This window comes from Notothenia rossii (assembly GCF_949606895.1).
Source record: "Notothenia rossii genome assembly, chromosome: 8".
Classification (NCBI taxonomy): Eukaryota; Metazoa; Chordata; class Actinopteri; order Perciformes; family Nototheniidae; genus Notothenia; species Notothenia rossii.
In genome coordinates this window covers 47,064,705-47,079,266 of record NC_136906.1, presented here as the reverse complement: position 1 = coordinate 47,079,266, position 14,562 = coordinate 47,064,705, and the positions used below count along the sequence as shown (strand labels likewise).

The 14,562-nt window shown below is 45.2% G+C and overlaps 1 protein-coding gene across 1 annotated transcript in view; it reads right to left on the bottom strand.

The window, feature by feature from the left end:
- Positions 1 to 353: 353 nt before the first annotated feature.
- Positions 354 to 14,562, bottom strand: part of amd1 (adenosylmethionine decarboxylase 1) — a 21,297-nt gene continuing 7,088 nt past the window's right edge. Inside the window, exons 2-9 of the mRNA XM_079646178.1 lie at positions 14,178 to 14,264; positions 4,439 to 4,565; positions 4,227 to 4,329; positions 4,015 to 4,057; positions 3,577 to 3,721; positions 3,355 to 3,447; positions 3,120 to 3,275; positions 354 to 3,034 (exon numbers count right to left, since the gene is read on the bottom strand). Coding sequence (XP_079502304.1) covers positions 2,891 to 3,034; positions 3,120 to 3,275; positions 3,355 to 3,447; positions 3,577 to 3,721; positions 4,015 to 4,057; positions 4,227 to 4,329; positions 4,439 to 4,565; positions 14,178 to 14,264 — 898 coding nt within the window. The 3' untranslated portion in view covers positions 354 to 2,890. The remainder of the gene's footprint in view (positions 3,035 to 3,119; positions 3,276 to 3,354; positions 3,448 to 3,576; positions 3,722 to 4,014; positions 4,058 to 4,226; positions 4,330 to 4,438; positions 4,566 to 14,177; positions 14,265 to 14,562) is intronic.

The window sequence follows — 14,562 nt, the reverse complement described above, 5'->3', positions numbered from 1 at the left end:
TCTTTGGTTATCATGCTTTTTGTATGTATATTTAAACAATGAAGCTCCAACCCACTCCACTTTATGGAAGTGCAAAACTGAATCTGTGGAAACATTTCTGAACTGACTCTGATGGAGGACGTTAAAGTAGAAAAGTTTGTCTTATTTTCTTATTTCATAATAAAAGAAGTTTGTATCAACAAGCTATTTGGCATATTTCATTGTGTCTATTGTTTGTGACTATGTGACTATGCACTGCAAAATGAGATGGTGCAGACATCTTTGATGCTGCATTGTTAGCTTCCTCTATCCTTTCTCTAATAATACTTTAACAGCTCAGAATAAAAAACGCTTCAAATAAGGAACACAGCAAGTGCACAGATAGGTTTCTTTTTATTGAAGCATCAAGCTCATAGCACAGATATATTAGCACATCTTGACCATCCAAAGAAAAGCAAAAGAAAGAATTAGAACAGCCAAGTTTCTCCTTCATTACATCCTGCAACTGCACCCTCTCTGACCCTGTGGAGGACCCCCCCACCCCCCCCTCGACAGAGAGATTCAGAGGAAGGGAAGGGGGATATTACAGATCATCGTTTATTCCTCCATAACTTTCACGACAAAAACAAACATTTGGACAAAAGGGGAAGAGAAAAAAAAAATAAGATTGGTCCGCATCAAAAATACAAAATATTTTTTGTATAAAATTCTATAACCATTCAACTGCAAAAATGCATTTTGAGTTCACTGTATAAAAAAACAACACAATAGCATACTGATCCACACCAACAAGGCTAAAATGTACTTAATCCAAGAACAGTTAGCATCAAACTGCTTCAGTACTTATGAACAGTCTAAATCCCTAAATATGTGAATTCATAAAAGGACCCGGAACATCATGGCAGATCACCTCAGTCAATAGACAGCAGAGATTGGTCCTCAGGAAAACAATGAAACCAATTCAAAAGCCATGATGGACAACTCCGAGGGAAACTATTCCAGGAGACAACCCCTCTGCTCGGCCTCACGTTAACTGGTCAAACTGGCTCAGAGGATCCATGAGATGACTGCAGTTATCTGCTGATGCAATCACCAAACCCCCAAAGATCAGATGGATTGCAGCTGAAAGCAGGTTAGGATCTGGGCGTGTCTTCTCCAGCTCAAATTGCATTCTCTGGCAGGAGAAGCATTGTGAACACCACTGAAGAGGACGGCAGGTGGAGAAGACCAGTCATAATTAAGAACACTAACCTAACCTGCATTCAGCACTTAACATAAGAACAATACAAGTTCACCTGACCCCACCTATCCTAACACATGAGGAAATGCTTTCAGCTGCTAAAATAAGAAAAGGTGAAGCCCACACCTACTGACAAAGAGGCGGAAGACATGGCGCTGTGCTACACTGTCAAGCAACACGCCACTATAGTCACATGCACCATAGTATCACAGGATTTTCACCCTCAACAAACAAAGGGCATTGATCCAAACAAAAAAACTAAACTGCTGGGGAGACACGTTTTCGACCAATTCACTGCAAAAAATGTCTGGGCACAATTAATGTAATAAAAAGGCAGTTTATGCAGCGGTTAAATGTGGAATGATCCGGGATCACCCTGGCATGCTCAGACTGGTGGGCCTCTATTGTGCGCTTACAGGTTTCTGTATGGGGCGGAAAGAGACAGAGAGGATGGATATTATGTGGGAAAAACAAAAATGCTTTGCTGGGCAACTAAGCAAAAAGTATCCAATTCATTATTTCCCTTTGAGAGCTGTCAGGGCTCCGGGGCCAGCTGATCGGCCGTCTCTGGCAGGGAGACCTGCAGCAGGGCATTATGATTTGTGTGTGTGTGTGTGTGTGTGTGTGTGTACTTTCGCTCAAACCCGGTCCGGGCTTTTCTCTAGATGTGTACATTCAAAAAGACAGGGACAAACGTGTTTTACACAGCTGTGCTACATTAAGTTTCAACATTTCCTATTAACACGTCATGTGAATGTGCTGAATATGACTTTTGGGGGGGGGGGGGGGGGTTTAAGACCCAAAGGCTACCTCTAGATACAGTATTCTGTAAATAAAGAAGCCTGGATGAAACAAAGTGTGTTCTTTGGGAAACTGACTACATGATTGTCAGGGTGGGGGAAGCACAATTTACTGAATGCTTCAAATCCCAGCAAAGCAGGAAGTCTTTAGCTTCGGTGAAGTACATTGACCAATCGCAAACCCTTGGACGTATATTGCAACATTAAAACAGCAAATATGGCATTTGTTTTGAAAGACTTCTTATATGTCCTGACTATCAGACAACCATTAAACGGCCAAAAGCTCACTATGACTTATACATTCAGACTAAAGGTTGACCTTCTTTTTCGTACCACAAGCAAACAGCTTTTTAAAGTGCACTCAAAGTTAAAAAATACCTATAGGTGAAGTGGAGAGCTATGGTCGTGTTGGAGGGACAGGCGGGGGGTGCTTAGAGGCAGACAGGTCTGAGCATGTCAGGGCTCCGGCCTAGTGCGGGCGGAAGCCTTGTCTGTGGGGTATGAGGGGGGAGACCTTCAGGAAGGGTCTGTTGGACAGGGCACAGGTGGACGGCCCCAAACAGAGCGTGTTTAATTCCTCTACATGCACTTCAAGATCACAGCAAGAGTGAGCTAGAATATCGAAACAGAGAAAAGAGCTTTCATGCAAGAGATCTAAGTCACAGGTACAACAATGCAAACAACTCAAATTGGAGGTTAAACTAGGGCCTGCCACCGCGTCAGCACCCAGAGATCCTGAACCACGACAGCAGCAGAAGGGGGGAGAGAGGAAGCGGGAGGAGGACAAGCTCTCTACTGGGGGATGAAGACAGCCGCAGGGGGGGCGCCCCACGCAACCGCCTTTTTTTTTACGCTTCTTCATCCTCAACCCTCAGCTCTGCTGGCTCTGCCCGCGGCTCTTGGCGTAGCTGGTGAAAACAAAATTGTAATCGTTGAATTGAGCCAGCTGGCGGTCGAGGCGCTTGTAGCCCTCCACCTTCTGGGCCGGAGAAAAGACACTGCGACATTTGGAGCTCTGCGGGGAAAACAGGAGAAACAAACTCAGTGACAAATCCATTTCAAATCCCTCTGAATGAAGTGCGCTCCTTATTTATACCTACCTGATTGACAAAAAGCGTGGTCACGAATTTCCCTGGCTTGAAAACATCCACCACCTTACTGATTAGATCATCGTACGATGTCTGGGAGAGATTGGTTTCGAAGCTGACGTAGGAGAACTCTGGCTCCGGGGTGATGTGGATGGTCCAGTATGCTCCCTAGAGAGGACAAGAAGTAGAGCCATATTACTCACATGTTGAGCACCACAGAGTAGGCCAATCAGAAAGAGAGACTCACATCAGTCTTCATTCCATTCATTGAGTATCCACAAGGGTTGAACATTGTGGCGTCAATCACAGAACCTGGTATCAGGTCACGAATTCCACTCATCTGCAACAAAACACAGAACTACGTCAACATCAGATAAAGCATCACTGACGCCAGCTCAGCTCATATGCTCTGAACCACCCAAACACTGGCGGCTCAAATTAACACGTGGGATATCAAGAGGGTACTTACACGAGTGACATCACTTGCAGAAACACCATCTTTCATATAGAACTGGTCCATAATGGCTGGATCGAGGTCACTCATCAGAACTTCCAGCGTCTGATCCGCAAGCTTGTTCTCCCAGTACTCTGGTAAGTCCAGGGTAAACAGGTACCTGTGTAATGGGCAGGCAGAGCTCTTTACATGTGTCAACGAAACAGCCATTTTATACTTATTTTTCCTTTTATGTTATCATTCTACGAGATGCCATCATCATCTGTGCTAACATCCAATTGTCATAAAGTAATATCTTGGTGTGGCTGAAACACTATTTTAATCTCTAGTAGTTCCTATAAGATCTTTCAGGGATAGAGTCAGTGGAGAGCACATTCAGTACCAATCTCAACCAAAATATGCACCGATGTGCAACAATGGACAATAGATTGAGTTCTAAGCAGAAATGCTCACCAGCAGTCAGAGTTCAAACGTCCCATACAGTAGGCTGCACCATCTGGAAGAGGCAGAGAGCACAAGGCAACTTCTTCAAATGTCCTTTAGACAGATTAAGGTATTGTATCATTTTGGTTTCATGAAACTACATTTTTTCAGAGGAGATAAAAGGGGAAAATGGGATACAAAAAAAAAAGAGGTCAGTGCTAAGGTCCTTAAATGTTACGTACTTGGGAAAATCTGGCTAAGAAAGTCCACTTCCTCCTGGAAGTTTCGATGAGGGAACTCTTGATGGGTTGGCTTCATAAAGTTCTTACGGGAGTAGAAGAAATTCTGCAAAAAGTATAGAACAATATGAAAATACAAAAAGGCTACAGGCATTAGGTAAGAGCTTCAGGAGTTACATTTCCTTTCTTGTGTCTGAGAAAGCTGAGCGTCCTACCTCGATGGCATCAAACCCGCAGTACTCCCTGGCGAGTTCCAGCAGAGGCACCAGTGCTTGCAGTAAGAGGGTGGTTCCGCACGTTTTCAAAATGAAACGTCTCTTGGAGACAAACATGCTACTCTCACTGTGGAGGAAAAGCAGAGCATTCTTTTGTTTATTACACAAGTGATTCTTGGGGTTCTGCTTTCATTCACATACTGTGTTTATCAGCGTCCTGGTCCACCAGCCTACAGAACACTAATCCAAGACTGCTAAATCTGCTCTTCTGTGCAACTTAAATTGTCAGGCACAGTGCTTACTTCACAAGATTACATTCGCTTTTATTTTTTAAATCGACATTGCAATATCAACTACATGATAAACACATGTGACTAATACAATACTTTACTCTGACTATATTGGGTCAGTTGACAGAGTAAACTAGTTCAACTTCCCCAGACATGGCAGCAGTAATTATAGGGCAGGTACACAGGAGCAACTTCTCAAACCTTTTTGGAGATATCAAAGTAGGTTAAAAGACATTATAAAATAATTTATATTTGTCCTCTCTGAAGAACCAGCACCTTACCGTGGTAGAGAGGTTTGTGTGCCCTGATGAACCTGGGGGCTGTGTTGTCTGGAACCTTGTGTTCCTGGTAGGGTCTCCCATGGCAAATTGGTCTCAGGCAGGGGGCCAGACTAAGATTGGTTCACAAGACCTCATGAAAGACGACACACAAAGTGAGGCTACGCGGCCCGGAGGAAGCCCGGGGTCCCCTTCTGGAGCCAGGCCCAGAAGGAGGACTCGTCGGCGAGCGTCTGGTGGCCGGGCTTGCCACGGAGCCCGGCCGGGCAACACCTCCGCTTCTCCGTACCGCGGGCCCACCACCTACGGGAAACAGCGATGGGGTCGGGTGCGCTGCCAGAAGGGTGGCAGTGAAGGCAGAGGGTCTCGACGGACCAGACCCGGGCGACAGAAGTTGGCTTTGGGGACGTGGAACGTCACCTCTCTGGGGGGGAAGGAGTCGGAGCTTGTGCGGGAGGTAGAGCGTTACCAGTTGGATCTGGTTGGGCTCACCTCTACGCACAGCGTCGGCTCTGGAACCTTACTTCTGGAGTTGCTCAAGGTGTGAGGCGCCGGGCGGGTGTGGGGATACTCACAAGTCCCCGGTTGGGTGCTTCGTTGTTGGAGTTTACCCCAGTGGACGAGAGGGTCGCCTCCCTACGCCTGCGGGTTATGGGGGGGAAAACTCTGACTGTTGTGTGTGCTTATGCACCCAACAGCAGTTCAGAGTATACGGCCTTCTTGGAGACCCTGGAAAGAGTCCTGTATGGGGCTCCTGAAGGGGACTCTTTAATCTTGCTGGGAGACTTCAACGCACATGTGGGCAATGATGGAGACACTTGGAGGGGAGTGATTGGGAGGAACGGCCCCCCTGATCTGAACCGGAGTGGTGGTTTGTTACTGGACTTCTGTGCTAGTCATGGATTGGCCATAACAAACACCATGTTCGAACATAAGGATGCTCATAAGTGTACGTGGTACCAGAGCACCCTAGGCAGAAGGTCCATGATCGATTTCGTTATCGTATCATCGGACCTGAGGCCGTATGTTTTGGACATTCGGGTAAAGAGAGGGGCGGAGTTGTCAACTGATCACCATCTGGTGGCGAGTTGGGTCGAGTGGCGGGGGAAGCCTCTTGATAGACCTGGTAAGCCCAAACGTGTAGTTCGGGTGAACTGGGAACGTCTGGAGGAGGCCCAAGTTCAGGAAGCCTTCAACTCACACCTCCGGCGGAGCTTTTCAGGTATTCCTGTGGAGGTTGGGGACATTGAACCAGAGTGGTCGGTGTTCAAAGCCTCTATTGCCGAAGCCGCGGCGGGGAGCTGTGGTCTCAAGGTCCTAGGTGCCTCAAGGGGCGGCAACCCTCGAACCTCCTGGTGGACACCGGTGGTCAGGGAAGCCGTCCGACTGAAGAAGGAGGCCTTCAGGGATTTGTTATCCCAGGGGACTCCCGAGGCAGTTGCAAGGTACCGACAGGCCGGAAGGGCAGCAGCCTCAGCCGTGGCCGAGGCAAAGCAGTGGGTGTGGGAGAAGTTCGGAGAAGACATGGAAAAGGACTTTCGGGCGGTACCAAAGTTGTTCTGGAAAACTGTCCGACACCTCAGGAGGGGGAAGCAGGGAACCATCCAAGCTGTGTACAGTAAGGATGGGACGTTGTTGACCTCAACTGATGGAGTGTTAGGGGGTTGGAGGAACTCCTGAACCCGACAACTCCGCCCTCTATGTTAGAGGCAGAGCTGGAGTATGACGGGGAATCGACACCAATCTCCCGGGGGGAGGCCACTGAGGTCGTCAAACAACTTCACAGTGGCAAAGCCCCGGGGGTGGATGAGATCCGCCCAGAAATGCTGAAGGCTCTGGGTGTTGAGGGACTGTCATGGTTGACACGTCTCATCAACGTTGCGTGGAAGTCGGAAACAGTACCGAAGGAGTGGCAGACCGGGGTGGTGGTTCCCCTTTTTAAAAAGGGGGATCAGAGGTAGGGCTGAGCGATATGGTCTCTAAATGATATCGCGATATTTACTGACTATATCGCGAAATACGATATATATATATCGCGATATTCTGAAATGTCCTCTAAAACAATTTATTTTATTTTATTTAACCCCTTGATGTTTACAGTCACGCCAGTATGATGATTCTAGTAGTCCCTGCAACATATGTCTGCATTAAAAAAATCGACTAATAATGAAGAAAATTCATTATATAATGAATAAATAATGAAGCAAACACATTTGTTGCAATAGTAATTTATGCACCAACTACATTACTTGTACTACAACATTTGAATCATCAGTTCTTCCTCATTTTCCTCAATTGTTCATATTTGGTTTATTAAAATAATGATATTGTGGTCATTGTTCAAAAATGTCTGCTATTATGGGTATTATTATTATTTGTATAATGCGCTTTCTGTCTTCCTGTCATTATCAGGAGTTAGCCATGTAATGGCTATGTATTAGATTAGATTAGATTAGAACCTTCATTCTCCTAAACTGCTGGGACATTTCCCTATAGCCAATACCTTTTATATTGTCTACTCTTCACTTACTTGTTGCATAGGTCGGCATTGATGTACAGAGCCGACAGAAGACCTTGTTTATATTGGCATCATATTGAGAGGTGCAGTGACGCGTCCTAAAACCAGGAAGTAAGCTGCTGGTTCCCTCGACAAAAAAAGCAATGGGATTTCTCCATAGGGTTTTTGAAAATAGCTGGAAATAAGGTCTGTGGAAAAGAAACCCGTTTGATAAATGCACGTTTTGTTCAGCCGGATAATATTCACATGTCTACCCTACTTTTATAATTTTCGAATCATAAATCTAATCGATAGATTATAAAAAGGGTTTTAGGACGCGTCACTGCACCACTAGAAAACAACTCCATCGATCAAGCTGGCTGAAACTTTCTCTCCCTCTTCTTCTCATGCTACCTGTCACTCTCCTTTAACTCCTCCGGTGACTTTCTTTTATTTGAAGATAGTTTTTTGCCCGGCGCTCACAGGCAAACGGGAGCCTGCTCGCGCTGGCTCCGCAGCAAACAGCCGTTTGCTTTTCACCCAACAACGACAACCGCCTCACGAAACGCTATGTTGTAGCGTTAATAAACGAAACAATTTAACAAAATTGCTTGTCAAAGTACCTATACCACTGGACAATTTTATTTTTTTTAAGCAATATTTTTAGTGGCCCGAGCGGGCAAGTGGAAAGTACGTTATGCTGGCCCGGGGTGTCTAAATAGTGCTTCCGAGCCAGCGGGCCTTTTATAATGTCGAGCCCTGCTCTCTGTCACTGTGCATGTGTGTAATGTTTGTGTGCAAGTTAGACGGGGCCTGCGTGTGTGACTGTGTCTATGAGGGAGAAAGAAAAGCTCAGTTTGGCCGCGGCGGGAAATTGATTTGACAACATAATACTCGATGTTCACGATGTGGTCATTTACGACATCGCATGGAGTGCAATCCACAATGTATCGTGTAAACTCGATATATCGCCCAGCCCTAATCAGAGGGTGTGTGCCAATTACAGAGGCATCACACTACTCGGCCTCCCCGGGAAAGTTTACTCTAAGGTACTCGAAAGGAGGGTCAGGCCGATTGTCGAACCTCAGATTGAGGAGAAACAATGCGGATTCCGTCCTGGTCGTGGAACGACGGATCAGCTTTTTACTCTCGCAAGGATCCTGGAGGGGGCCTGGGAGTACGCTTATCCAGTCTACATGTTTTTTGTAGACTTGGAGAAAGCGTATGACCGGGTTCCCAGGGAGTCACTGTGGGAGGTGCTGCGGGAGTATGGGGTGAGGGGGTCTCTACTCGGGGACATCCAATCTCTTTACTCCCAAATTGAGAGCTGTGTCCGGGTCCTCGGCAGTAAGTCGGACCCATTTCAGGTGAGGGTTGGCCTCCGCCAGGGCTGCGCTTTGTCACCAATCCTGTTTGTAATATACATGGATCGGATTTAGAGGCGTAGTCGTGGGGGAGGGGGTCTGCAGTTTGGTGGACTAAGGATTGCACCACTGCTTTTTGCAGATGATGTGGTTCCGATGGCTTCATCGGTCTGCGACCTTCAGCACTCACTGGATCGGTTCGCAACCGAGTGTGAAGCGGCTGGGATGAGGATCAGCACCTCCAAATCTGAGGCCATGGTTCTCAGCAGGAAACCGATGGACTGTCCACTCCAAGTAGGGAATGAGTCCTTACCCCAAGTGAAGGAGTTCAAGTATCTCGGGGTCTTGTTCTTGAGTGAGGGAACAATGGAGCGTGAGATGGGTCGGAGAATCGGAGCGGTACTGCAGTCGCTTTACCGCACCGTTGTGACGAAAAGGGAGCTGAGCCAGAAGGCAAAGCTCTCTGTCTACCGCGCCATTTTCGTTCCTTCCCTCACCTATGGTCATGAGTTCATTACCGAAAGAACGAGATCGCGGGTACAAGCGGCCGAGATGGGTTTTCTCCGCAGGGTGGCTGGTGTCTCCCTTAGGGATAAGGTGAGAAATTCGGTCATCCGGGAGGGACTCGGAGTTGAACCGCTCCTCCTTCGCGTCAAAAGGAGCCAGTTGAGGTGGTTCGGGCACCTAGTTAGGATGCCACCTGGGCGCCTCAATAGGGAGGTGTTCCAGGCACGTCCAGCTGGGAAGAGACCAAGGGGTAGACCTAGAACCAGGTGGAGGGATTATATCTCTTCGCTGGCCTGGGAGCGCCTTGGGATCCCCCAGTCAGAGCTGGTTGATGTGGCCAGGGAAAATAAAGTTTGGGGTTCTCTGCTGGAAATGCTACCTCCGCGACCCGACTACGGATAAGCGGGAGAAGATGGATGGATGGAATTTATATTTGTAAATACTTGGTTATGCGTCATCTGCCTGCAGTCTGTATTAGAATGTCATAACTGCAGTTATTAAATCACTTCCTGGTTGCCAAGACAATTGCTTTTACCTGCCAGACTAATTTAGTATTTTAGAAAGTATATTCCATTTTATTGTGTATAATTTATAAAGTTTAGATACTCCTCTGAAAATATGATTTGTTGGTACTGAGAATATGTATATACAGTGGGGCAAAAAATTATTTAGTCAGCCACCAATTGTGCAAGTTCTCCCACTTAAAAAGATGAGGCATGTCATTTTCATCCTAAGTATACCTCAACTATGAGACAAAAAAAGAAAAAAAAAAAAAAAAAAAAAAAAAATCCAGAAAATCACATATCTGATTTGTAAAGAATTTGTTTGCAAATTATTGTGGAAAATAAGTATTTGGTCAATAACAAAAGTTCATCTTAATACTTTGTTATATACCCTTTAGTGGCAATGATAGAGGTCAAACGTTTTCTGTAGGTTTTCACACACTGTTGCTGGTATTTTGGCATTTATCTGCAACAACAGATATCAAGAAGTGGTTCATGAAAGGAATATGGCAACTCAGCGCCAGATGCAGGCACATTAGAAGAAATCTGTTACGTTACCAACGTAACTGATTTGCCAGGGACAAGGGGGGCTGGTAATCAATTATATTTTGAAGAGAAATTGACTCCAGCCGGCTCTCTTACAAACTCCGGCTCTGTGCGCAAGCAGACCGCTGCACACGCTATCTGCCTCGCTCAATCTCTCTCTCTCCCTTTCTCTCCATCGCTCAACCTCACTCCACCCTGTGTGCGCTCCTCAAGTTTGCCTGCATGCTTGCCCAAGTTGGCACAGCGTTACAAATGTGCCACAAAACCAACCAATGGATGCAGCCTATAATAAGACCGTCAACAGCCTTATGACAACCTAAAACCCCTCTGTTTCCGTAAAAACCATTCACGAGTGGGCCCGCCCTGGTAAATCAAACGCCCGCCCAGAGACGTATGTCTGCCGCCGGGTTGTTTGTACCATTTTCAGGCGATTTGTAATCTGTTCTAGAAAAACAATGTGTTTTTTAGGATTTCATGAAGCATATAAAAAAAACAATGGATGTATTTTATGAACATTGAAAATGTCTATGCAAACGTTATTATTAATAAAAATGAAAAAATTAAAACATAAAAAAAATGTATCAATTTTTTTTAATAATTTTTTATTTTGCTCGAGAGCAGTGATGTCTGGGGCTGTCGCTGGGCAACACAGACTTTCAACTCCCTCCAAAGATTTTCTATGGGGTTGAGATCTGGAGACTGGCTAGGCCACTCCAGGACCTTGAAATGCTTCTTACGAAGCCACTCCTTCGTTGCCCGGGCGGTGTGTTTGGGATCATTGTCATGCTGAAAGACCAAGCCACGTTTCATCTTCCATGCCCTTGCTGATGGAAGGAGGTTGTCACTCAAAACCTCACGATACATGGCCCCATTCATTCTTTCCTTTACACGGATCAGTCGTCCTGGTCCCTTTGCAGAAAAACAGCCCCAAAGCATGATGTTTCCACCCCCATGTTTCACAGTAGGTATGGCGTTCTTTGGATGCAACTCAGCATTCTTTCTCCTCCAAACACATCTAGTTGAGTTTTTACCAAAAAGTTATATTTTGGTTTCACCTGACCATATGACATTCTCCCAATCCTCTTCTGGATCATCTAAATCAGAGGTGCCCAGTACGTCGACCGCGGTCGACCACGGGGGCAATGCTGGTAGATCACGAGTCATTCATAAAAAAAAAAAATCCAGCTCCATTAAACTACACTAAACAGGTTTTGATCCCTCCTCCCTTGGCCTCCCTGCCACTTAATTCAGGAGTTTACTTGATTGACAGAAAAAGCGACCTATCGTTGTCCATTCTGTTAACCCAGAATGCAAAGCGATACAAAATCAGTCAAGTGCCGGGAAAACTCAAATTAAGTTAAGGAGACAAACAACAAAATGAGTGCGGGACCAAGCAAAAAGCTAAAGACATACCACTTGCACCCAGAATGGGAGGAAGAATATTTTTTTGTGATGTCACATTCAAAGGTTATTTGCCTTATTTGTAAAGCAAGCGTCGCTCTGCCAAAGAAAGGTAACGTGGAGAGGCATTATCGGAGTGTTCACAAGGCATATGACATCGACTTCCCTCTGAGTAGCGAGTTGAGAAAGAGAAAGGTCATGTATTATTGCTACACAAATATTATCTCGCAGTCTTAGTGTCGCCAACTCGTTTCTAACATGCAAAAAGACAAACAAATGCGTCTATGGTCGGTGTATTTTTTATCTTTCCGATCAGACGAGAACTCTCTCCCCCGTCTGTGTGCGAGGGGGCGGGGCAGTTTACACACACACTCGGCTGCTACATGCAGCAAAACACGGTGGTGATGCGGAGAGAAGCGCTCCAAGTTGTGGTTGAATTTTAACCGTCTTGAGGTGGACAATGCTCGTTGCCAAGAGTGTTTAGCATGTAAGGGCGGTAACACGAGCAATTTGTCTAAACATTTAGCAAAAGTGCACCACATTCAGACGGAGGAATGCACCGGGTTCGATTGTCTTTCTAGTAGCTCTGTAGCCCCCCCCATGCACGAGTAACGTTTCCACGTCAGGTGTTATGTATGCTAGCAGCAACACACGGAGTTAACTCAATTATACAAACATGGGTTAATGATTAGAGGTAACAGAGTTACTGTTTATTTAGTTAAAGTTTCAGCTATTCTGTTTACAGTTCTGTCATCAGATTATTTAATACGATTTGTCAAAACATTGTCGTTTCTTTTGATGTGAAATATTATTTATTTAATTTAAATAAAAAGCAATGTTAATATTGTTCACAATTTGTTAAGTTCATTTAATAATATATGTATTTTTGAATCAAGTATTCATCTTTATTGTCTTAATTGTTAGTTTCCTCAAGCTAAATCTAAAAGTTGATGGCTAAATAAGAGTGTTTGAGAAATTGTGCAAGGCATACAGTAATATTCCGAATAGTTGATTAATCGCTTTATTAATCGATAGATTAATCGATTATCAAATTAGTCGTTTGTTGCAGCCCATGTAGTTATCCCATGTATAAATAAAACGTGATATTCAACCCTTGCAATTTGGGATTTTATTTTTGGTTGGTAGACCTCGGTGAGCTGGTCATTTCAAAAGTAGCTCACCAGCCGAAAAAGTGTGGGCACCCCTGATCTAAATGCTATCTAGCAAACTTCAGACGGGCCTGGACATGTAATGGCTTAAGCAGGGGGACACGTCTGGCACTGCAGGATTTGAGTCCCTGGCGGCATAGTGTGTTACTGATGGTAGCCTTTGTTACTTTGGTCCCAGCTCTCTGCAGGTCATGGATAGGTCCCCCCCGTGTGGTTCTGGGATTTTTGCTCACCGTTCTTGTGATCATTTTGACCCCACGGGGTGAGATCTTGCGTGGAGCCCCAGATCGAGGGAGATTATCAGTGGTCTTGTATGTCTTCCATTTTCTAATAATTGCTCCCACATTTGATTTCTTCACACCAAGCAGCTTACCTATTGCAGATTCAGTCTTCCCAGCCTGGTGCAGGTCTACAATTTTGTTTCTGGTCTCCTTTGACAGCTCTTTGGTCTTGGCCATAGTGGAGTTTGGAGTGTGACTGTTTGAGGTTGTGGACAGGTGTCTTTTATACTGATAACGAGTTCAAACAGGTGCCATTAATAGAGTTAACAAGTGGAGGACAGAGGAGGCTGTTAAAGAAGAAGTTACAGGTCTGTGAGAGCCAGAAATCTTGTTTGTTTGTAGGTGACCAAATACTTATTTTCCATCATAATTTGCAAATAAATTCTTTAAAAATCAGACCGTGATTTTCTGGATTTTTTTTTCTCATTTTGTCTCTCATAGTTGAGGTATACCTAGGATGAAAATGATAGGCCTCATCTTTTTAAGTGGGAGAACTTGCACAATTGGTGGCTGACTAAATATTTATATATGTATATATATTTCTTTTTTTAAATGTACATTTATCTTTATTTCATTCTATGTTTTAGGTAAATCTTGTAAATTGACTGTAAAATGCTGCTGTGACAAAATCATGTCCCAACTTGGGATAAATAACATATCAGATTTGTTTGATTCTTGAAAAGTCTGCAGAATCCTGTGGTGCCACTGATAACTAAGGGCAGCATCTTTACATTGGGCTACAGCAGGGTTTCCTTCATAATCTACACCGGTCACATCTCTAGAATTCGAAGCAGCGTGTGAAGCTCAGACGGCAGCGTCAGTGGAAAGCGGTTTACACATGACCGCTGTCTAATCTGGCCTGCCTCCTGATGGGAGGAAGACCGGGTCAAGAGCTGCACTCACCTGAGTATATAAGCTTCCTGCTTGTCAGACTTTGTCACACTTATGATCAAACAATGCACAGTCTCCAAAAGTTTGTCCCACTCAAACCTAGAAAACAGAAAGCAGAAAAGCAACAGTTAGCAGTTATTGCCATACATTTATGAGATTGTATTAACTGGACTCCAATGTAGAAGTGAACCCCACTACGGTCCCCCTCACACTCAACAGTTACCAGACTAGTGCTGACCCTATGTTTTAATAAGGTTTTCATGTTTTAAAGCACACAGGAAGAGGGGGGGGGGGGGGGGGGGGGGGGGGGGGGGTCTGTTTCTGGTATTATATTCAAGACAACGCAGCCAAAGGTTCCCCCCCCCCCCCGAGACAGACAGCCTCTCTGGGAACCTGT